Source organism: Pipistrellus kuhlii, unplaced genomic scaffold (genome assembly GCF_014108245.1).
Source record: "Pipistrellus kuhlii isolate mPipKuh1 unplaced genomic scaffold, mPipKuh1.p scaffold_m20_p_15, whole genome shotgun sequence".
Lineage (NCBI taxonomy): Eukaryota > Metazoa > Chordata > Mammalia > Chiroptera > Vespertilionidae > Pipistrellus > Pipistrellus kuhlii.
Window position 1 is genome coordinate 17,248,198 of NW_023425460.1, and position 23,723 is coordinate 17,271,920.

The 23,723-nt window shown below is 38.4% G+C and overlaps 1 protein-coding gene across 8 annotated transcripts in view; it reads left to right on the forward strand.

Moving 5' to 3' along the window:
* The window catches only part of RHOBTB1 (Rho related BTB domain containing 1), a 105,021-nt gene that overhangs the window by 70,700 nt on the left and 10,598 nt on the right, over window positions 1-23,723 (forward strand). For all 8 annotated transcript variants that reach the window (XM_036438395.2, XM_036438392.2, XM_036438391.2 and 5 more), the window contains 3 exons: window positions 13,360-13,545; window positions 16,608-17,590; window positions 19,252-19,370. In XM_036438395.2, the coding sequence (XP_036294288.1) occupies window positions 13,360-13,545; window positions 16,608-17,590; window positions 19,252-19,370 (1,288 nt within the window). The remainder of the gene's footprint in view (window positions 1-13,359; window positions 13,546-16,607; window positions 17,591-19,251; window positions 19,371-23,723) is intronic.

The window sequence follows — 23,723 nt, forward strand, 5'->3', positions numbered from 1 at the left end:
AGTTTCTAATCATATTTTCAGTCTAGTTGGAATCCATTTATTCTATAACTTATTCTTACACCCTGTTTTTTCCCAAATATCATTAGCTCCTATGAAAAGTACAGTATATGTTTTAAATGTTAACATTAATTAGAGCCGTGGTTTCTGTGTGTCTTAGGTAACTGATGTTTCATATTGAAGGCACATGTAATAATAAGATACAGCATGATTACATCCCAATTTGAGTTCTCGCTTGAGCTCCTTTAAAAAATTTAGGATTATGGGTTTGTGTCTTTGTCTGGGATTAGCTGTACTTGTGATTAATGGTGAGGGAGAAATCAGAAACTACTAATGCATCTAGAGAGAGTATTTTGAAGTAGCTCTTATTGTTCATGGCACATTCTAAACGCTGAGCCAGAAGTAACATCCTACTGATGATTTCAGGATGGCAAAAAGCCTGTTTGAGAGAAACATATCAAAGTGAGGTGGACCAGGGCCAAGACTAGGGTGAGGTGAGTAAGTCATTCCACCTCAGCATAAAATATAAATAATAATGCTTTTTAAAAGATAGGAGCAGTATTACTGGGTGTTTTTTTGGTGTTTTGTTTTTTTTTTTTTCTTCTTGTGTGTGTGTGTGTATGTATTTTTGTGTGGGGAGGGGTTTTTTTTTGCGTCAGACTCAGTATTGGCACTGTTATCGGTCTTGATTTTATTTAAAATTTTGGTATTTTGTTTATCATGGATTTTTCCCCCTGTGATATTTTTAAAGATGTGTTTCGTCTGAATTACTTAAATTTTTGGCATTTCTATAAGTTTTGCACTTGAGGCAAATGTTAAACTCTCTTCACCCAAGACCTGCCCCCAGTGGTGGACTTCATAAATTGATAGCAAGGTAGCAAAGGGAGGAAAGTTAGCAATGCATGTTCTTTAAGGGAAAGTAATCCAAACCAATTTCCACATGTGTAGTACAAAGAGACCTAGGAAAATTCTTGCAACTTTTGTCTTAAAGATACTTAGTTCTGCCCTAGCTGGTTTGGCTCAGTGGATAGAGCGTCAGCCTATGGACTGATGGTTCCCAGGTTCCATTCTGGTCAAGGGGCACATGCCTGGGTTTCGGGCTCAATCCCCAGTAAGGGGTGTGCAGGAGACAGCCAATCAATGACTCTCTCTCATCATTGATGTTTCTATCTCTCTCTCCCTCTCCCTTCTTCTCTGAAATCAATAAAGACATTGTTTAAAAAAAGATATTTACTTATATGTAATGATGTGGCATAAAGGACTAAGACCTGCCTAGGTTATTGAAAACAATAGAAAGACATAAAAGAAACAGTTCGTTGGACCAAGGGACAAGAATAGTTGTTCCCTAAGAGGTTAAACTAAAACTGCTAGATCTCATACTTGAGTATGCCTAAGCATCCTGGTTATTTTGGTTTCAGAGTCCTGGAGAGAGATGAATCAGCAAATTTTAGCTTGTGTCTGGATGATTATAAAGCAGATGGTCCTCCAGTTATGCTTTGGTAAACATTGCCGTGGAATTATCATGATGCTCTTTGCTGAACCTCGGCCAAAAGGGAGGAATCTCTGGAAGATTAAAAAGAGAACTTGAGAGTAAAGGAAAACACAGAATACATGCTATGTGGTTCCATTTGTATAAAATTCTAAAAAAAAAAAATGCAATCTATAATGATAGAAAGCATGTTGTTGGTTGCCTGGGAAACAGGAGGAAGGGAGGAATAAATTACAAAGGGACACAAGTAAACTTGGGGGTGATGGGTGACTGTTATCTTGATTGGGATGATAGTGCCAAAATGTGCATAGTATATTTCTATTTTATTTCCAAGTTTTTTTTTTAAATAAAAATATTTTATGGCCAATAAAAGTAGTCTATGATATGCAAGAAAATTTGCATGGTAACCAATATATGTTTTATTTATATAACTTAAAGTTCTCATTGAAAACATAATCATTTGTGTGAATTTTGAATTGGGTGGGAATGTGACCAGATTTTTAATAGCAGAATATGAGAAATAGGATGGTTTTAGAAAGTCAAAGCTAATGATGGGACACTATCAAATTGTCCCCAAATTATGCTGGTTCCCATTTCCAAAAGACAGAGTGCACAGATGTGAGATTATAGTCTGACCAAGTGGCATGTGTCTTTGGATGTGGTTATGTGTGTATCTTTTTCTAAGGAAATTATTTTGACCAGGTACCCTGTGATAGCCAAATAGAGAACAACACGTTCCATGAAAGTTTTCAAATCTCCATCAAATAGCAACAATTTAGTCTTTTCTAGTGGGTTTGTTCTGGAACTGGGGGATGCAGTGGTTCTCTGGGAGCATACAAACAACCTTTTCCATTTGGGACTCAGCCACTCTGGCTGGGAATTGGGTGCAGAGGGGAGCTCTCAGGAGTGTCCTCTCACTGGATTAAGCCCTAGGGAGAGGTGTGAGGTTCTACCCTTGTTAGTTTCTCTGGTTGTCCCAACCTACCTTTCCAGCCTCATCTCTTGCTGGCTGCATAACAAGATATTTATGGTTCCCATCCTCTGTTGCTCTTGCCCACAAACATGCTTTACATCCACATGGAAAAATTACAGTTCCTACCCCATCTATTCTTTACCTACTTAATTACCACTAATATTCTAATAATTTAGATCAAGGGTCACAAAATCCCAGAAGTCCTCTTCATCCCTATCATCTTCCGAATCCAGGTGAATTATCTGTCCTTTATGCTCCTATACAATACCTTCACAAGTCTCTATTACAGCCACTATCACATTGTTTGAAATTGTTCTTTAATCTTCTTTTCCCATCCCCCTTTTCCTATCATTTCTTTTATGTTTAGAACAGAGTTTTTATCTTTCTATTCTATGTCCCCAATGCCTGAACCTGGTACACAGCAGCAGCTTAATGAATGTTAGTTGTTGGAATGCATGGATCTATCAATTGATGTTATACAAGCCAGGATTTTCTAAGGCACTTATGAAGAAATATAATAACAAAAAACAAATTATTTCACAAATTGAATTTTACATTTGAACTTTTAAAATAAGAATAACAAATCTTGTGCCAACATGAAGGTTAGGAAGGTGGAAAACACTGATGCCAGGCCTCTCTTCAATGAATTAGTAAATGAAGAGACCAGCTGTGAAGCCAGGAGAAAAAGGAGGGAGGCACAGTCAGCCACAACCCCAAACCTCTCTTCATTCCCCCATTCCCCTCCCCCCCCCACAATATTTGGATGTGAAAATTTCTTTTGGAGTGACTTGTTTGAATGACTATTACTAAACAGAGAATTATTTATATTAATGCTAATGCTTTTCCAACTATAGCGTGGTTTCCTCTGGGTATCATTTCAAAGATCTTTATAAGAATCATTGTAAAAATCATTATATATGTAATTATTCCATTTTCCCAAAGATGAGGCATTAAGGAGGACAATTAAAGTTGGATTATTACTGCTTTGTTTCCAAAACAAACAAAAATACATTAGACTAAATTCATATAAATAATTGATAAAATTTACCTGTCAGAATGGCCAACATCAACAAATCGACAAACGACAAGTGTTGGCGAGGTTGCGGAGAAAAAGGAACCCTCGTGCACTGCTGGTGGGAATGCAGACTGGTGCAACCACTGTGGAGAACAGTGTGGAGTTTCCTCAAAAAACTGAAAATGGAACTCCCATTTGACCCAGTAATCCCACTCCTAGGAATATATCCCAAGAAACTAGAAACACCAATCAGAAAGGATATATGCACCCCTATGTTCATAGCAGCACAATCTACAATAGCCAGAATTTGGAAACAGCCTAGGTGCCCGTCAGCAGATGATTGGATCAAAAAACTATGGTACATCTACACAATGGAATACTATGCTGCCATAAAGAAGAAGGAATTCTCATCATTTGCAGCAACCTGGATGGAATTGGAGAACATCATGCTGAGTGAAATAAGCCAATCAATGAAAGAGAAACACCACATGACCTCACTCATTTGTGGATAATAAAGAGCATTATAAACTGATGAACCAAAAGATAGATATAGAGACAGTAAAGCAACAAGCAGATTGTCAAATTACAGCGGGGAGGGGAGGAGGATCTGGGGGAGATAATAGATCAACCGAAGGACTTGTATACATGCATATAAGTACAACCAATGGACATAAAACTATGGGGAGGGAGGGGCTATGGGGGAGGGAGGGAGGGGGGCAAAAAAAATCATTAAAATATGTAAAAAAAAAAATAATTAAATAAATAAAAAAAAATAAAAAATAAAAAATAAAAAAAAAAATAATTGATAAAATTTAAGGTGATGGAAATTTGTGGATTGTATACTAAAGCATAGGTTTCAGTGATGCCAAATCATCTGAAACACAGAAAATATTTCTGGGCCATACTCCGTGCCCTCCTCCGCCTGCTGGCCCACACTGTCCTTCCTGCTCTGAACTGGTACATCTTGTATTGTAACCAGAAAAATGAATATCCCCCTCCGCCTGCTGTCCCACACTGTCCTTCCTGCTCTGAACTGGTACATCTTGTATTGTAACCAGAAGAATGAATATCCCAAGAGCCAAATTCCCGTGTCAGACTCAGCCCTGTGTCCAGGATAAAATTGTCTTTAGGAAAAAGCAGTGCCAGATGAGATAGCAACAGGGCTTGATTGATGACTGGGGTCATTCGTGTTCAAAGACCTACAAGAATGCTTGCTGCTGCCCAAACACTGGCCATGGCTGGGGAAAGGGTTGTCTGTGGTTCAACCCAGAAAAGCATTGATGAGCCCAAAAGATGCCACAAAAATATGAATAATGAGGCCACTAGATGGGTAAAAAGAATAAAAAACATATGCATTGTTCAATACATTCACATCTTGTGTTTTGCCTTCTTTTTTACCTTTTTTTTCTATTATTACTTGGGTCAAATCTACCTAAGTAGATTTTCTTTATGGAGGAAGGGAAAAAACATCAGTTTGTGATGGACTTTTCTAATGAAGAAATCTATTTCAGTTCATATAGATTTTTTTCTTTTAAATTAGGAGGTAAAATAAAAGACTGTTAAGTAATTCTACTGTGTCTTCAAAGGGTAATTCTATTGTCATCCTTCTGTAAATCCATATCATCCTGCTGTAAATCCATATCATAAATGAATGAGCTAGTAAGCGAAAAGGAAAAGATCTCCTGATGAGAATGTTCTTTCTTCTAATTAGCTGTAATATAGAAGATATTTCCTTGGTGACTTTTAACCCATAATCATATGTATCTGACAATAATTAGTACTTCATAGTTTACAGAACACTTCAACAAATATTTTTTCAGTGAATCTTAACAAAAATCTATCAGTAACTTTTAATATTGGCCTTTCATTAGATTTCCATGATTATCCCATCACTTCATTCTCTCCTCAGAACTCATGTGCCCCCAGCATGCAGTGCATAGACCATAGTCAGAATTACAAAGTATTGAATTACAGAAGGATAAAGCAAATTTTCAAATTCTCTTTTAAACTTATCACCTTGGCTATCTTTCCATTTTAGTGATTTTTTTTTTTAATTTGGTTTTTGGCTTTTTTTTTTTTTTTTTTTTTTTAATGATGGTCTGTAAAATAGGTGGTGTTCCCTTAAGCCTTAATTCTATGTAACTAACCCAGAATTAATTCTGAAAGTAGCTTCCCTATTTCTTTACATTTCCTTTGCTTCTGGAGATAATATAATTCCTGGAAGAGATCATTATCCATTATTCTGGAGTTATGAAAGTCTCCACTTAGATTGGGTAAGTGGGTTTTTTAGATAAATTCAAACAATTTAAAAACGATATTGCCTGACTAATCTCTGCTGTATTCCAGAGATATTATATTGCCGTCTTTCAGCAATAATTGTCTGAAGAAAGAGAATAGCTCACATTCTATTTTCATTCTTTATTAAAATTATAAAATATTTTAGGCCTATGTTTATTTCTTTTAGACTTTTGAGTCTGCAAACATACTGGCATCTATATTTTTTATCCTACAATATCTCTAAGGCTTTTTATTTGATAAACAGTAACTGAAGGGCTCTTTTGTTACAAATGCTGTGTTGTGTACAATGGAAGACAAACTAATAGAAACAGAACAAAATTCCTAAAAATGAAACTCACAATATAGTGGTGAAGACAGCCCATAAATAATTACAATTCAGTGTTAGAAATGCTGTACTAAAGATGTCAGTATGAAGAACAGGGAAGAAAATGGCTCAGGGTGAATACTCAAGCAGCATTCTCAACTTTCCTTGTTCATACCCTACACCTAGTCCATCAGCAAACCCTGTTAGCTCTACTTTCACATTTATACATAGAATGTAGCCACTTCTTACCATCTGCTCCCAGGCCAAAGTCACCTTTTCTCACTGCATTCTCTCATAACTGGTCCCCTTCTCCTACCTTCTCCCTGCTGGCAACCCTCTCCCCACCACCATTTAGTCAGTTTTCATTATAATAGTGGGTGAATCTTTTAAAACATAAATTACAGTACTCTGGTTTCTCTTCAGATCACATAAATCTTTCACCTTTTTAAAACAGATTATATCATGCCATTCTGCTCAAAAACTAATGGTCTATCAGTTCACTTGAAGGAAGAGGCCCTGAGGCTCTCCCTACCTCTGCCCAGCATTGCCTGTCAGCTCAGCTCCCGCTGTATTCCCCCCTGCCCTCCAGGAAACATCTCAGGCATGCTTCCGCCTCAGGGCCTTTGCACTAGCATTTCCTATTCCACTATATTCTTCCTCAAGATATTGAGTTAGCTCCCTCACTACCTCAGGTCTTTACTGAAATGTCACCTTCTCACTAAGGCCTTCCATGGCCACATTTCAGTAGCACCTTCTGCTCCCCAATATCTCTGTCCCCATTTCCTGTTTTATTTTCTGTTAGCACTTGTCACTACCTAACATATTGTATGTATTTTACTGTTTTTGTTTGCTTGTTTTGCTCATTGTCTCTAAATGAGAAGGATAAGGACAGTCATTTGTGTTCTTAACTAATTGCTGGGGCCCCAATGTCTAGAAGATTGCCTGGTACACAGCAAATTAACAGTTAATATTTCTGGGATAAATGATTGAATGATTGCTTATTGGTATTGGAAGAGTGACTTAATAACTTCTTGTACCTTTTATCCATTCAAAGAGGATTGTTGAGAGACCTGAGGTTAACTCCCTTTTGCACTGCGGTAGAATGATCTTGAGGGTTTGTTTCAGAACTGTCAGGGAGGTTAATCCCAGAGACCTCCCATCTGACATTCTAGCTGATACAGAGGCTTTCTTCTATTTACAGCTAGTCTTGCTCTCAGGAGAAAACATTAACAGTGTAGGAAGGAAGCTCCTTAGTCACTTAGCTTCAGGGGAAGCCAAAGAGAAATGAGACTGACAGGTAGAGCAGGGAGGGCATTTATTACCACAATTTCACCTTCTCCTGTTAAGCAAGCCTTCTTTAAGTCAATACTGACTGCTTCCATTGACCAGGAGTTAAATCAGATTGCTTAACCTATTTCTTCTAACAAATTACTTGTGCTTCACTCAATTTCACATGCATTCAACTTTTTCTGATGATTGTGTGAGGTGTAAGAATATACTAAATGAAGCATAGATTTTGAAGTATAGAAAATAGAATATCAATTGGAAATAGCCAGTTTCCATTGGATGATAACCAACAACCTTCTAGGGTAGGGCCATTTCCCGCTGTGATATCTGTGCTATGATGGTAAAACCAACAATTTTTAAGACTTGCATATTATTTATCTTAGGATTTGGTGGCATTGGTTGGGGTGTGGCTTTGGCTTTCCTGCATAAGAGTGTGCATTGCTCTGGTCCCATTTTTGGAGGGTGGGGGAAGACTGGTTTAAAACGCTGATTCCTACTAAATGTGCGGTTATGGGCTTAGAAGAAATAGTTGCACACGCTAACCATTCCCAAATCTGAATATATTTCAGGGTGTTTTCACAGTTTCCCCCACATAACATCTGTCCTTAAGAAGCCTCACTGCTATTGGTAAAGTATTGACTTGATTTCTCTGCTCACCTCCAGGGCACTGCATGGTACTGCCCTGCCAGGCATTCCCCTGCAGGCCTCTCCATCTTCCATGAGTATGAGCTTACACAGCCATTCATCTCCAGGTGGTTATGTTCACCATCACTGACAACCCCTCGCATCTCATACACACCACCGGGCTGCTCCCCTACTAAAACTTCCTCAAGCCACATGTTACACATTTCTTTTCTCTGCCATGCTCCCAACCATTTTGTGCTGTTTGGGTCTGTCTGTCTGCATAGCACTGTCAGACAATATGCATGAAAGGTGCATTGTTGACATGACTGGTTTTGAAAATGTTTCTGGAAAGAGCCTACCTTGATCATTTGGGAGGTTGGAGGAAGAAGTTTGAAGTCCCAAAAGTGGAGGTCAGAGGTTCTTACTTGAATCTTTGTCAAAAGGGGACAAAGAAAAGGATATGATCATGAGCTCTACCCATATAAAGGGTATGGATGTCTCTACTAAAAAAGAAAAGAAAAAAATAAAGAAAGAATAATACGCAGTAGTGACGTAAAGAGGTAGGATCCATAGAACAAAGGACTTAAAAATGTTTGTTAAAAAGGCACACTTGCAGGCAAGACTCAGGTTAATATCATTGTTAGCTTTCTTTTAGTCACCAAGTTCAAGACACCCAACCAGAACTGGCCCATGGAAAAGAGTGTTTGGCTACCCCTCCCACAGCTGTCTGGTATACTGCATGGACTCCGCTGTCCTTCACATTGCCCATCAGATTGACCTGGTTTTAGGCTCTCAGAGAAAGAATAATTTAGGAATTCTTTTTCACTTAACCAGATAAGAAAAGCATAAGTTAACTGGAGAATGGTGGGACTAGAAAAGGGAACATGAGAAGCACTTTTGGGGTAGAAACGAACTTACTAATAGGAAACTCATTCCTAATAACCAGTTTTTGATAGTGATTATCTACCCTTTTCAACCACTTCTTCAAAGGATGAATTTGGTATTTCTGGTTGGAAAAGCAGTTTAGCTTCTCATTGCTTCTCTGGTCTTTTCCTACTATGTTTGCTGTATTTGATTGTAGTTGTATAAAGACAGGCCTTGAAAACGTGTGGCATTTTCTGTTTAATGTGTAGCTCTGGCCAAGATATGTGGATAAGATGCACTTTTTTCAGACTTTTTTCCTTTAATCTTCCAACAAAGATTGGTCCCAACTTTTCATGCACACTCCTTATGTTATCCAAATATCTTTGCCAATCTTTTTACATGCTATTTTTGGCCAATGTTCTACTTAAAAGATCACTGAAAAAAATATGCTTTTTATTGTTTGTTTACCATCTAAAGAAAAACTGATGTGACTGAGGTTGGCTTTATCAGCTCAAGGATTTTTGGATGACTAGATCTCTTTCTGATTCCCTCCCCAACCATTCCCTCTTTCTGATTCTGCTACCCCTCCATGAAACTGAAAATTCACAATGTTCAAACATATAGACTTACTTTGGATTGTTTTTTACTTAACTAATCAAAACATTATTCCATGGGTATTATTTCATGTTAGTATCCTAGCGAAACTTTCATATGTCTATTTCCCCTTAGTAACAAGAAATCACATTTTCTCCAAAACAATAAACATTCATAGGAAAGCAGCTGAGACTATACATTTGAATCCTTTGTAACCCTGGCTTTCTAATACAGTTACTTAGCCCAATCACAAAAATAAATAAGTAAATAAACCAAATTTCTTTCTACCCCCTTCTCAATATTCAACTTCTGGAGTTTAGAGTTTTGTCTACTTTGTGCTTTGACTCTGTATTCTCAAATTCTTATTCATTCTATTCCAAATAGCTGTAGGACTCCATTTAAATCCTCTCAGGTTTTTTTACAGCTGTAATAGGAACGCTGAGGTCATTTCCAGGCTAATCCTGCTGCTTAATATGTGAGAATGTCCTCATCACACCACCCCCTCCCAATTATTTTTAAATTCAGTTCTTCAAAGTAAAAAAAAAAATAATAATAACAGTTTCAGTTCCAGGTCCCCATGGAATGTTAGCTCCAATAGAAGTAAACATACTAAAAGCTGCCTTTTTCTCTTTATCCTTCGTAGGAATGGCATTTTTAAACATGAGCTTGTGTAGACATTGAACAGTCTCCACATGGAAATGAATGGTTTGATTAAAGGTTATTTAATATCTTAGTTCCTTGGACTTCTGCCTAAAGCTGGAGATATTCTTCACTGTAGGTTTTGTGCCTTCTTTGACTACTTTGAAAAATGGTTCAAAAAAGCAGAGGGAATAAATGGTATTTTCAAAATAGTTACTTGATTGTATAGGTGTGTGTGTCACAGAGGATACTGATGTGTTGAGAATGAGGAATTAGAAGAGAATATGGAGATAAGGAGGAATATGTTAAAGCAGCATCTTCCTGTGGCCCTATTATTATATTCATTGATGCAGTTTCTTGGTTAAAATCAGGTTTCGAGTACTGCATTTGTATTGCAGCCTAAGGAATAGGATTCTGTATCATCTGTGCATGTTTTCTTCATTTGCATTTATATTTAGATTAGCAAGGGTTAAACTGAATACATTTAAGCAAAGATGATATTTTAACTGCTTTCAATATAAAAAGCATGGGGACAGATTCTCATGGATGTACATTAAAGAGGGGGAAATATCTTTATTTTAAAGATACAAGTAGAATTTAGATTCAGTAAATTATTTTAGCTTCAGATGTAGCATTCCTCTCAGCACAATCTCTTCTCTTTAACTATCATTCTTTTTGAGGCAAATATTTACAGAGCACAGAATTATATTTCTAGCTTTCCAACAGCATGTCATACATTGAAATATTGATGGGACACAGTTAGAAGTTGGGCCCTCCGGACTTGTATTGTGTGATGGCATTGTGCTGCTATCATCAGGAGATTCCATTTTTTTCCAACCCCCAAGGTCCTGTCTGTACTTGTTTACAGGTCATCTGGAGAGTAACTAGTATGTATTCAGCAGCATGAGTGTTATCATGGTAACCTTGGCAACAGAGCTAACTCTGATTTCAAAATATCACATGCTGTATCATAAAATTAGATAACGGAATTGACATTTAGCTACATGTCTGTCACAAATTAAGCCCTGAGAATGATTTCCTTTATAATCACATACCTTAATATGGAAAGAGAAGGCGCCAATTAGAACAATTTTATACAAATACATATTATTCCACTTTTAAGTGCTAAATACATTTCCTCAATTCTTTCTCTATAAAATTGAACCACGGATATTGCCATATTATTCTCACACTGCCAAAATTCATGTTGGCTTTATTTTATGATCAGGATGAAGCTTACAGCAGAGCTACATAAGATATCCGATATAAATAGGATTATGAATAATAGAAAACTTAGCTCCTAAAAAAATGTAAAATTCAAAGCACTCTTGGCTTTACTGGGTACTGTTATTTATGCTGATTAAAAGTAAGACTGCACAGAATATTCTAATAAATCAGAACCCCCAAAACAAGACATGCTTCCCTTTCATTTATATATTTATGAATATTTTACACATATTTCCCAGTATCCAAGAATCTTTGAAAATATCTTTATTTCAAGGACACTACACATGCAGATTAATACATTTATCTACTTTGAGTCCTAGGTCTTCTTTTGTGATTTATAAATATTTTAATCTCAGCATTTTTCTCTATATTTGCTCTGATTTTATATATATATATATATATATATATATATATATATATATATATATGGAGAGAGAGGTACAGAGAGAGAGAGAGAGAGAGAGAGAGAGAGAGAGAGAGTGAGTTAACTTGTGATTTACATTTAATGTAAGCACTCTGCAGTTTTATACCTTGCAAATGATTATTTTTAGAAATTTTATGGTTGCATGGATATATTTTTTATCTTTATTTATATGTAGGGGGGAAAGCTCATTAATGATTTAAAAGAAGGTGTTTTGATTAAATTTATTCCTAGTATTTTTTAAGCAATTGTGAATGAGATTGTTATATTAGTTTCCCTTTTTGATAGTTCATAATTAGTATATAAAAATGCAATTGATTTCTGGATATCTATTTTGTATACTGTTACTTTACTGAATTCTGGATCCTTGAATTTTCTGTTCAGGTGGTAAATATTAGAGGCAGACTTTCAATATATGTTTCTTTCAGGTCCCCATGGAATGTTAGCTCCTGCTCTTTGTACTAATTCCTTTCTAATTTCCAACATATATAAATTTTCCTTTATTTATTTTGAGCTAAAAAATTAAAAATTAAATATGGTATTTTGATTAATCAACTTGATCCTTCTCATTATATAACAATAAAGGCAATAAATTAGCATCTAATAAAATTATAAGAGTTTATTTCTGAATTTAGCTGCAAGATAATCTTGAATCCTTGGGCATAAGTTTTCCTATTCCTATACTCTTCTGCCTCAATGTTCTCAAAGTCATCATTGAGCCTGTTTCAACCTAGAATGATAGTTTATAATTCTTCTTAAAGATACCTTTTAGCAACTATCTGTCAAACACCATAATGGAACAACTGTCTTGTAAAACAGTTCTTTGGCTTCTAGAATGGTAAGTTGTTATATAAAAATGAAAGATCTTTATGTCAAAATTGACTATAAAGCAATTTTTCTTTTCCCCATCTACCTGCTATGTTTCATAAATAATATTGAGAAATCAGCTTCCAACATTTTCTCATCTTATTATCCATCCATGTAACTCTTGCTGTTTTCATGTTGAGTACTACCTTCTTAGCTTATACCTGGTAAGGAGTCAAAATCCCTGCAAATTCAGAACCAGATAAGTGGTTGTGCTCTCCACTCATGTGCTGAAGTGGGAAGAAGGTAGAAATCCTTCTGAGCATTTGCAGCTCTGTACAGTAAATACCTGTTTTGTTTTCAGTATTGTTTAAACTCTTTGCTTTATCTCATTGGGTTGAGTCATCACCACCTTTATGTTTTAACTGCTAAAAGGTAGTTTGTATTGTTTTCTATTATCTTGAAACTATTTCTTGTGATGAACAGAAATAGTTCAGCATGTTGTGGTTCCAGGACTGAGTCAAGCTTGAGTCACCATCTATACTATAGAATAGCATCACTGGAAACTTGTCAATGCATAGACATTCTGCAGTGCAATGTGGACATGAACTTGGGCTGTGCTGGTGCTGCACTGTGGGGGCTTATCAGGCTCTTTGCATGACTCCAAGGTGTAGTTTAATATCTAATCTCTCTCTCTCTTTTTTTTTTTTATTATGACATGATCATTGGCATTAGATGGATGGGAGTGGGGAGGAACTTTAATGATAAAAGAAAAAAGTGAAAAGGTGATGCAGTATTGTTGGTTTTTTTTATTCCCTTTTAGGTCTGATGTTGTGGTCCTCTGCTTTTCTATTGCTAATCCCAACTCCCTAAATCATGTGAAAACCATGTGGTATCAAGAAATCAAGCACTTTTGCCCCCGCACACCTGTTGTCCTAGTTGGCTGCCAGCTAGATCTCCGCTATGCTGATCTTGAAGCTGTTAATCGAGCCCGACGCCCTTTAGCAAGGTAAGCCAAGGGACCCGGTGTTTCTCTGTGCTGGCCAAATTAAACTGTAAAGGTTGTAGCTGTCTCTGCAGCCTGGCATTCTGTTCTCTCACAGTCTTAGGACCCCTTCAACCAGCCATACTCTTTCACTCAGCTTATTCAGCATGAGGAGGCGTGTCCCAGCCCTTCTCACGGTGATATCACCTCTTCGGTAGAAACCCATTTCACTAAATGGTTGGCCAGTGCTTGAAGTGAATTCTGTAATTACGACCTTGTGGAGAGAACAGTGCTTTGAAATTTGTAAAGTATTAAACAAAATGTTAGGTACTCATAATGTCATTCTTGAAATTATGATTATAATAAAGTTAAATAACAGAGTGATCAGCACAATTTTGGACCCAGGATCATCAGGTTTATACAAATATGCAAGTCCAAGGTTTATAATCTCATTTTCCTCAATCCAACCTCTAAGAGTATTTCATTCCCAAAATGATAGTGTCCGGCTTTAAAAATCATATGGATCTATAGTTGCAAAACAACACCTTTTTAAATGTTTCTAGTGGCTATATTTTAATGTGTCACAAGTTAAAAAATCAACTTGAAGGAGAATTTTTATTTTTATTTTTTAAATATATTTTATTGATTTTACACAGAGAGGAATTGAGAGGGATAGAGAGTTAGAAACATCAATGAGAGAGAAACATCGACCAGCTGCCTCCTGCACACCCCCCACTGGGAGTGTGCCCGCAACCAAAGTACGTGCCCTTGACCGGAATCGAACCCGGAAACTTTTAGTCCGCAGGCCGACACTCTATCCACTGAGCCAAACCGGTTTCGGCTGAAGGAGAATTTTTAAATGTGGATATTAATTTTGGGGGGGTGGCAATAAGAGTTTTAAAAAGCCTATGTTCCTTCAATATTCCCTTTACAAAAATAATTTTATGTGTTTTATGTAAGTGCATTTTTTTCTGAAGAGCATATCAAAATGTTGATATTAATACCTTCCTTCAATATTTGCTAATGTGCTTGTTACAAAAATTTATCTGGATACAATTTTTTATGCTCTCACAACAAAAGCAAATGTTATTTTATTTAAATAATTTCTGATGTTCTGGGTACATTTTGGATACATTTTCTGAAAACATTTCATGTAAAATTTTTACAGTAATTCTGTTCTTAAATAGATGGCCTCTGAGTTGAGTATTAGAAGCCATATAGAGGACTTATAGTGAATAAAAGACTGCCTGGGCCTCAGAACTTCCTGTATAAAAGAATAGATTAAGATGATCAGGCCTTATAACCATGGACATGTGGAGGACTGGGGGAGAGTTAGGGAGCTCTAGAGGACAGGGAGGGGACAAGCCCTTCTACAGAACAGTAATGAGGTTGTATAAAGGAGGTGATATTTGAGCTTAACCTTGAAAAGTGTCATAAGTTAGTGATCTTCCAGTCAGTCCCAGGATAAGGAGCACAAAATGCCCACAGAAACAAACCTTGATGTTCCACTTTCTTTATTATACGTCCCTTCCACTTTTGCAGCACCCTACAGTTGATTCTCAGTTTTTCAATCCAGGTCTTCAAATCCAAATTCTGCCTACTATTATCTTATTTCCCCTAAGACTAGTGCCTGTCACTCACATTACCTTTGGTCTTGAAAGCCAAATGTTTATGTAGGAAGATAAATTCTAATAGTGTGTCTCAAAATCAAGTATGCATTTATAACAGATCACATCTTACCTATGTTCTGGAATCCATCTGTGTCTTTGCTGTGGTTATGCTATAATCACAGAACTATTCCATCACTCTGCTTCCAAAGGTTTGGCCTCCCTGGGTTTGATTAGATTGCAAATTGGTGTCATGTGCCAGCCCAAAGGATGTAGAACTTTGTTGAACCAGAATGAAAAAAAAAAAAATGTTTTTTCAGGAACTTTGTAGAACCAGAAGAAAAATAAATATATATATATATATTTTTTGTTAATCCTTACTTGAGGATATTTTTCTCCATTGATTTTTAGAGAGAGAGTGGAAAGAAGGAAGGGAGGGGGGAAGAGGGAGCGAGAGAGCCTAATGCACTTGTCTAGGCAAAAAGGTGATGTGGTCCTGACTCAAGAGGGTGAAAGAGAAAAGAAGGGAAAGATGTGAAAGATTTACAAATCTAATTACTGAGAACGTAATGAGCTTTTGGATGGGGACCATTTAACTAGCTTAGAACTAGGGAGTTCTAGACTCTTAATTGCTTAGTAGAGGTCTCTCAGCAATTTGCAAATGTGACTTTAGGCAAACCCTTTAAACTCTCTGCCTCGGTTTCTTTAGAATGTAGAATGAAAATAATCCCTATAAGGTTATGGTGAGGCTCAGTTGAATATGGACTCATTTTAAAGTTATAAAGCAAAATTTAGTGATGATGACGATGAGGATGATGAAGGTGGTCAGGATAATAACCATTAACATTTATCAAGCATAGTGGACCAGGTACTTAGCTAAGCATATTATCTCGTTTAAACCTCTCAACAGTCTTTGAAGATATAGGTACTCATTATTATTATTTCTCTTTTAGAGTTTGGAGAACCAAGGCTTAAAGAGATTAAGTAACTTTCCCAAGATCAAATAGTTAGTAAATTGCTGTTACTTCAGTTATTGTGGTTACTATTGAAAGCATTTTCCCCCTATAATCATAAGTCCTTTGTATTTTAAAGATGGGTTGGCAATATATTTTTTTCAAGAGCCTTTTTAAAAGCTTTAGTAGGCCCAGCCAGTGTGGCTCAGTGGTTGAGCATCAATCTATGCACCTGAAGGTCATGGTTTGATTCTGGTCAGAGCACATGACCAGGTTGAGGGCCCTATCCCCAGAGGGGCACATACAGGAGGCAACCAATTGATGATTCTCTCTCAGCATTTATGTTTCTGTCTCTTTCTCCCTCTTCCTCTTCCTCTCTGAAATCAATAAAATATATATATATTTCTTTAAAATAAAAGCTTGAGAAGAATTTTAAATTATGATTCAATTGGGACCTTAGGTAGACCCTGCCTACTATATTTATTTTTCTAAAATAAAGCCGATAATAATGTTTATTCTATTCCAGGCCCATAAAGAGAGGAGATATCCTGCCCCCTGAGAAAGGCCGAGAGGTTGCAAAGGAATTGGGCATCCCGTACTACGAGACGAGCGTTTTTGATCAGTTTGGAATCAAGGACGTGTTTGACAACGCAATCCGGGCCGCGCTGATTTCCCGCCGGCACTTGCAGTTCTGGAAATCCCACCTCAAGAAAGTTCAGAAACCTTTACTTCAGGCACCGTTCCTACCTCCAAAAGCGCCCCCACCGGTCATCAAGGTCCCAGAGTGTCCCTCCATGGGGACGAGCGAAGCTGCCTGTTTACTGGACAATCCTCTGTGTGCCGACGTCCTGTTTGTCCTCCAGGACCAGGAGCACATCTTTGCACACCGAATTTACCTTGCTACCTCCTCTTCCAAATTTTATGATCTTTTTCTAATGGAATGTGAAGAAACTCCAAACGGGAGTGAAGTTACTTGTGAGAAGGAGAAGCAGAGCCGGGATGTCCAGGAGCAGGCATGGAGTGTTGTTGACCCAGATGAGGAGCTGGAAGAGGGTACCCCAAGGACGCCTCAGGCTGACCAGGAGGAGTCCCCCAGCCTGAACCAATCCCAGCAGGAGATTCTCCAGCTGGAAGCCGAGGGCTCGATCCCGGAGACACAGGCACTGGCAGGCTGGAGTAAGGGGTTTATTGGCATGCACAAGGAAATGCAAGTCAATCCCATTTCGAAGCGGTTGGGCCCTGTGACCGTGGTCAGGATGGACTCGTCGGTCCAGTCGGGCCCTTTTCGGACCCTGCTCCAGTTTCTTTACACGGGGCAACTGGATGAAAAGGAGAAGGACTTGGTGGGCCTGGCTCAGATCGCAGAGATCCTGGAGATGTTTGACTTGAGGATGATGGTGGAAAACATCATGAACAACGAAGCCTTCATGAACCAGGAGATTACGAAAGCGTTTCACGTCAGGAAGGCCAATCGCATAAAAGAGTGTCTTAGCAAGGGGACATTCTCAGGTGAGCAGGGCCAGTGGCCAAGTCGCAGACGCCTCTGTTGTGTTTTATCAAACCTTAGGTCAGACATGAGCCGGGGGGGGGGGGGGGGGGGGGGGGGTGGAACATGACTGCCCCTAACATGGGTGAGTATTTATGTTTTCCCACATGCCTAAGTTACATGTATTTACTTATTTATCTCATATCAGACTTAAGTGCTAAATATTATTAGCTATATTTTTCAGATAGGGTAATTGAGGGACACAGACAATTAGGTAATTTGCCCATGGTTACACAGGTAATAAAGGTAGACCCGGGATTTGAATCCAAGCTGTCCCCTAAAGTGCCAGGGTATCACAGTGCTTCCAAGGATGGGTCAGGTTACCCCTGAGCCTGAGCCAGTCAGCTTGATGCTCACAGTTCTCCTTCAGGATTCCTTCCTGAGCAACTCTGTTCCCTGCTGGCCCTTCAGCAATGATTCATAACCAAAATCAAAGACCTCTTGTCCTGAGCACTGAAATCCTTGAGGCAATTTTGGTGACCCCCTGCATTCCCATCAGGGATGCCTTATCTCTTCCCACCCCCTCTTTTTCTTTTTTGTTCTCACACTCTTTTCTTGTTCCTCCTTTGTCTTTGACAACTAAGCATATCTGCCCTCGGTGTCCTTACATAATTGCTTAAGCACACTGGTGGCCTGTATCCAAGATGGGTTACATACCCATGTTTGTACTGTCTTCTATCTTGTACTATTTTTGTTTTGCAGTTGTCTTCTGTGTGTGTGTGTGTGTGTGTGTGTGTGTGTGTGTGTGTGATTTTGACTTCCTAACTTCTGATAATATGTATACTTCATTTGTATCTTTATCTTTGATAATGCCTGCCAAGATATATACATTTAGTAAGTGGTTACTGAGTCTGTTCATAAATTTTAAAACTTATGAGTAATATTTACTCCAAACATTGACCATCATGATATAAAAGCAGTCTTGAAAGTTAATGGGGGAAAAATGTTCAAAGCTGCAGCAGATTAAACAGTGGGCCTTAAGTAAAGTTCATGAAATCACGCTCTCCTTACTGCAGAAGCATAATGAACAAATACAGCGGGGAAGCCTCAAGTGAATTCTGTTTAAGGGGGAAAAAAGCTATAAAATACAGTTTATGGATAATTAGAAAATTTTTAATATGAACCAGATAGGAGATGATATTAGGGGATTATTTTTAATTTTCTTAGAAGTAATGATTATCTAGGAGAATGTTCTTATTTTTAGAAACTCGATATAGTAGGAATGAAGTGTAATACTATCTGTTAAAAAAAAAAGTCTCTCTATATAAAAAGTAATATGTACACATATAGCTGAAGCAAACACGGCAAATATTAAGTGTGATAAATGAATTATTATATTATTCTTACCACTTGTAAATTTTTGAAATTGTTCATAATAGGGAAGAAAAAATATTCCTCTTTTATGTGTCCTTATGGTTCTGAGAAGTTGTGTTGTGACACTGTGTGTAAATGCTTACTCCTTAATCCTTGGAGAACATGGAGAGAATTGGGTGTGCCACGGGCGGGACACAAAACCACTCGGTAAAGCTATGGAAGAGAGAGGACAAGAGACGTAGATGGATGAATATGGGTGCAACTCTCAATGAGGCTGGCTCATGGTGGTGTTTCCTCCATCCCTGGGCAGATGTGACATTTAAGCTGGATGATGGAGCCATTAGTGCCCACAAACCGCTGCTGATCTGTAGCTGCCAATGGATGGCTGCCATGTTCGGAGGGTCATTCGTGGAAAGCGCCAACAGTGAGGTACGTGCCTTCCAAAAAGCCTGAGTGAGTGTTCATGAGCACGCGTGTGTATTTGTATAAAGTGTGTATTTGTATGAAGTGTTTTATTAGCCAGATGACTTTGCTGCTTTAACTCCTTCTGTGAAATATTCCTTAGGCAGTGTCTGTGTGTCAGGTCACCCTCTTCTTCAATCTGCAATTGTGAGGAGCATTGATTAGCGGTCACTTGTTATGAATGAGCTTTCCTTGCCTATCCTTTCTCCCCCGGAGCTCTCCTCTGCCCCAAAAACATGATCAGCTGTAGTTGGTAATAGATGTCTCCAGGCGTATTATCAAAGGCATATATAAGAGGGACTGAACCTGTCTTTCCAAAGTTTAGGACAGTGAAATGTGTCTTCAGTCACTAATGTCCTAAGCTCATCTCTGGCCCTAAACAGAGAGGGGAACTCAAGAGCCAACTCCGTGTGCCATAGTCTCATCTGCAAGATGAGGGATGCACGGGATTGCCCTTGAGGTCCCCTTAAGCTGTGACTCTCCTTGTGGCTCTGCCCTAACTTGCCTTCTCTGAGGTTTGTCAACAGTAAGGAAACAGTAATAAAGCAAATGGTTACTCCTCTGAACACATCTCTCAGAGTGCTTAGGTCTAGTGCAGTGGTCAGGAAACTGTGGCTCTCGAGCCACATGCAGCTCGCAAACCATGGTTTGCCGCTCTATTGACTAATGAGTTTGCCTACCACTGGTTTAGAGGACCCCACTTATCACAGACACACACATACCTATCTTTATGTTCATTAAAGAATATTCTAAACACATGTTCTGTGCATAAAAACTTTTAGGCCCATGCTTTTAGCCATGCAGTGGCCCTCCAGTACCACAGAAGAAAGTATAGACCAGTGGTCAGCAAACCCATTAGTCAACAGAGCCGCAATTGGCTCACTAGCCGCAGTTTGCCAACCACTGGTCTAGTGGAAGCCCCTGGGTTAGTGTCAGATGCTGGCCTTATCTCCAAAAGAGGGGGCACTCTCTAGAGCAGAGAAAGTTGTACCTCAGAGACCCTGTATCTTCATCTTTTTACATGCTCAGTTGGAAAAGAATTGAAAATTTTATTCAAACACTTCTAACTTTAGCCTAGAGGTGAGCAAGCATTTTTGTTCAGTTTTGCAAGTATTTTTAACCATCCCTTTTTTTTTTTTAAGAAAAAATATGGGGACACCCCATCAAGTTGATTGTCCTAAGAGGCTTGCTTTGCTTATCTCAGCAACTCTCCAAACTTTAAAAAGAAATACAGAAAACAATGGCTAACTTTTGGAAAGGGTTGCTCACACTAGAAATCTGAGCACTCCCATTGTGACCCAGGAGCCTCTGCATTTGCATCCCCAAGTAGGGAAACAGAATCCTAGAATCACAAGCTGGGATGGCCAGGACCAGAGAGGTCACTGGGCCACCCCCCTGCCTCCAGAACAAACTGCAGCTGCTGCTAAGCCAACCCCCAGCACAAAGGCTGTCTGCTGTTTGGAGAAAAGCATTGGAATTATCCTAATGACCTCTCCTGGTGTCGTGCAGCCATTGTAAATCAGGAGCTCCTCACGTGTGACAATGAAAAAGGTCCTGTGCTGTCAGAGGTGTTCTGGGGAGTTATCATGGAGACTCCTGCAGCCTGTGGAGGCCACCCAGTGAAGGAGCAAGCTCTCTCTGCAAGCTTGAGGCCTTGGGCCAGTGATCACCCTTCTGAGTTCCCATCTCCCTATCTGGAAATCACAATAATAAGCCATAGTGTGGTCATGAGGTGTGAGAATGAATACTTGCAAAGCACCTCATCAACTTTACATAAATGGTAGCTGTCAGTAGTCTTATTTTGAGGCCAGCAGTGTTGATATATTTTATCTCTCAAAAAAAAAAAAAAAGTGAGGAAGCCACTGATTAATAAAACTTCATCCTAAAGGCATTCCACTGACTTCAGTACTCTCTAGATAGGAGCCCAGAGGCTCGCTTCCCTTCTTTCTCCAGCTCACTGCTGTAGTGCTGGTGGTGCTGTAGACGCCAGCGATTAACCCAGAAGGGAGAAGCTGATCAAGGTCCGGGACCCAGGCACAGAGAGACACTGTGGAAGCTGACCTCACAAATGCTAATCTCCTTTATCCCTTCCCAGAATGGACTGTAATTGTCTCCAGATTAAAATGTGCAGGAGAGGTGACCAAAGCAAAACCTTGGCAGCAAATGTGAATGTGGTGACTGTGCACGTATGCGGCTGTTTAGTAACCTCCCTTGGAGATGGCCACCTGTTGAGCACTCCCCCAGAAAGTTGAGCACTCACCACTTAGAGCTGTAGCTAAGGCTAATAACAGGTGTGTTTTGATTCAACCAGCTCAAAAGACAAGACCCTGGAACCAAGCAACCAAAGGTCTGTGCCGAAATTCCTCTAGTCAATATATGGCGAATGCCATGTGCGCAGGCATTCCTGCCCTTTCCTGCTCCTCCTCTTTATATCCAGTATAGATGGTGATAGTTCTGTAGTTTTGAACTCCTGTCTCAGCTCGACCTTGGGCAAGTGGCCAGCCTCTCTAAATATGTGTCCTCGTCTGTAAAATAGGGATAACAGAGAAGGGGAGAACCTTCTTTAAAGGGTAGGCAAGGCAGGAGAGAGTGTGCATAAAGCATTGAATTTGGTGTCTAGAACATTTAAGAATCATTAGTGACTATTATCCGACCTAGAGGATTCTTGTGCTTTCTAATCAGGATTTAAATATCTTTGTCCCCTGAAAACCCTAAGTTAAAGCCCCGTTTCCTTCCTGGTAGAGGTGGTTTTGGGAGTAGGGAAGAGCACTCAAGCACCCAGTAAATGCTCCAGAGTTTATTTGGGTCCCTATTTGCATTTGGGGTTTGTCTTTTCTAGGCCATCTTTTAACTCTATAATTGTCTTGTGAAAATCTGACTTCCCAATCCAAAATTCAGTCTATTTTTTTTTTTTGCATTAATAGAATTCACATGCAAATTCAGAAAAGAATAAAATGTGCCCATTGATATTCCTTTTACTTTTTTGTCATTTAATATCTAAGACGACACTATTTTACTTATATTTTTCTCATTACTTTTAATACAGCTGTAAGCATAATTCTCTCCCCAGAGGTTCGTAGCAAATGGTTTATTAAAAATGCATGCCAGGGTTGTAGTAAGCAATGCTCTGGATCTACAATACTTTCTCATTCTCTAGGAGACTGTCTCTAATTATAAACCTAATAGTCTGAGCTGATCTTTGCAATTAAAATTTTAAACCATCTAAACTGGAAGGTGGCATGTTGTTTAGGGAAAGCATTATATTCTCTTTTATTACTCTCTTTTTTGAAACTACATCAAGCAGGTACAATACAAAATTCTTAATTCCATTTCTTATGTCACTTTATATTATTTTTTAATATAATACTACAAAATGGTTTCTCCATAGTTAAACAGTTATGTTGTAAGTGTTGAAATCATATAAACAGGCTTTAAAAACAAACAAAAAACAAACAAACAATGAATATGAGGAAAAAAAATATGTGCTCTGAAAGTGTTTTTAGTTTATTCTTATTTGCTGGTTACTTCCAAAAGTCCCTAACATTATTTTCCAAAAAAAACCATCACTTCAAAAAAAAATATTAGTACCATTTAGCAAGCAGGAAGCAACAAGTCCCATATGATTACAAATGTCAGAACATTCCAAAGATATTGAGAGTTTTGGGGGCTGCCTGCTGGACTCTGCCATCTCCTCCCAGAAATATATATATTTTAATTTAGAATTAAATTAAACATAGTATATGTTTTTACTATGCTGCATTTTGCCATGACTTAGAACAGACTCTTACAAAGAAAAACAAAAACCTGCTAAAGTAATCGGAATATTGTGAAAATCCATGATCTCAGTAAAGAATAACAAACTTCAGATATCATCGATCCCAAATTTCTCCCCTATAACAGATGAGGCAACTATGAGTCATAGAAGGTGAATGATTTGTCAGACCTCACAACGGCATTGTAGTGACATCCCTGGCCTGCCCCAGACTCTTGCCCTGTCCTTCAAGCCCTTATTTTTAGAAACAGCAGACATCTTCCTCTCTGAGAGAGCAAGAGTTTACAGGAAGCCCTTGGACTTTTTATATTACCATCACTAACACCTTTAGGAGTTGGCATTTTATAAAATATGCACTGTACTTTCACCATCAAAATGGCTCCACTTTTATAGTTTTACAACTTAAGTAGCCTTCCATTATCTTCCAAAATCTAATCCAAACACCACTTTTGAGAGATAAAATTTTGCCATGTGCTCACACATACAGAAACAATCGGGTGTCTAGAAATAAATTCATGTCTGTATAAGGTAAATGCATGTGTACATAA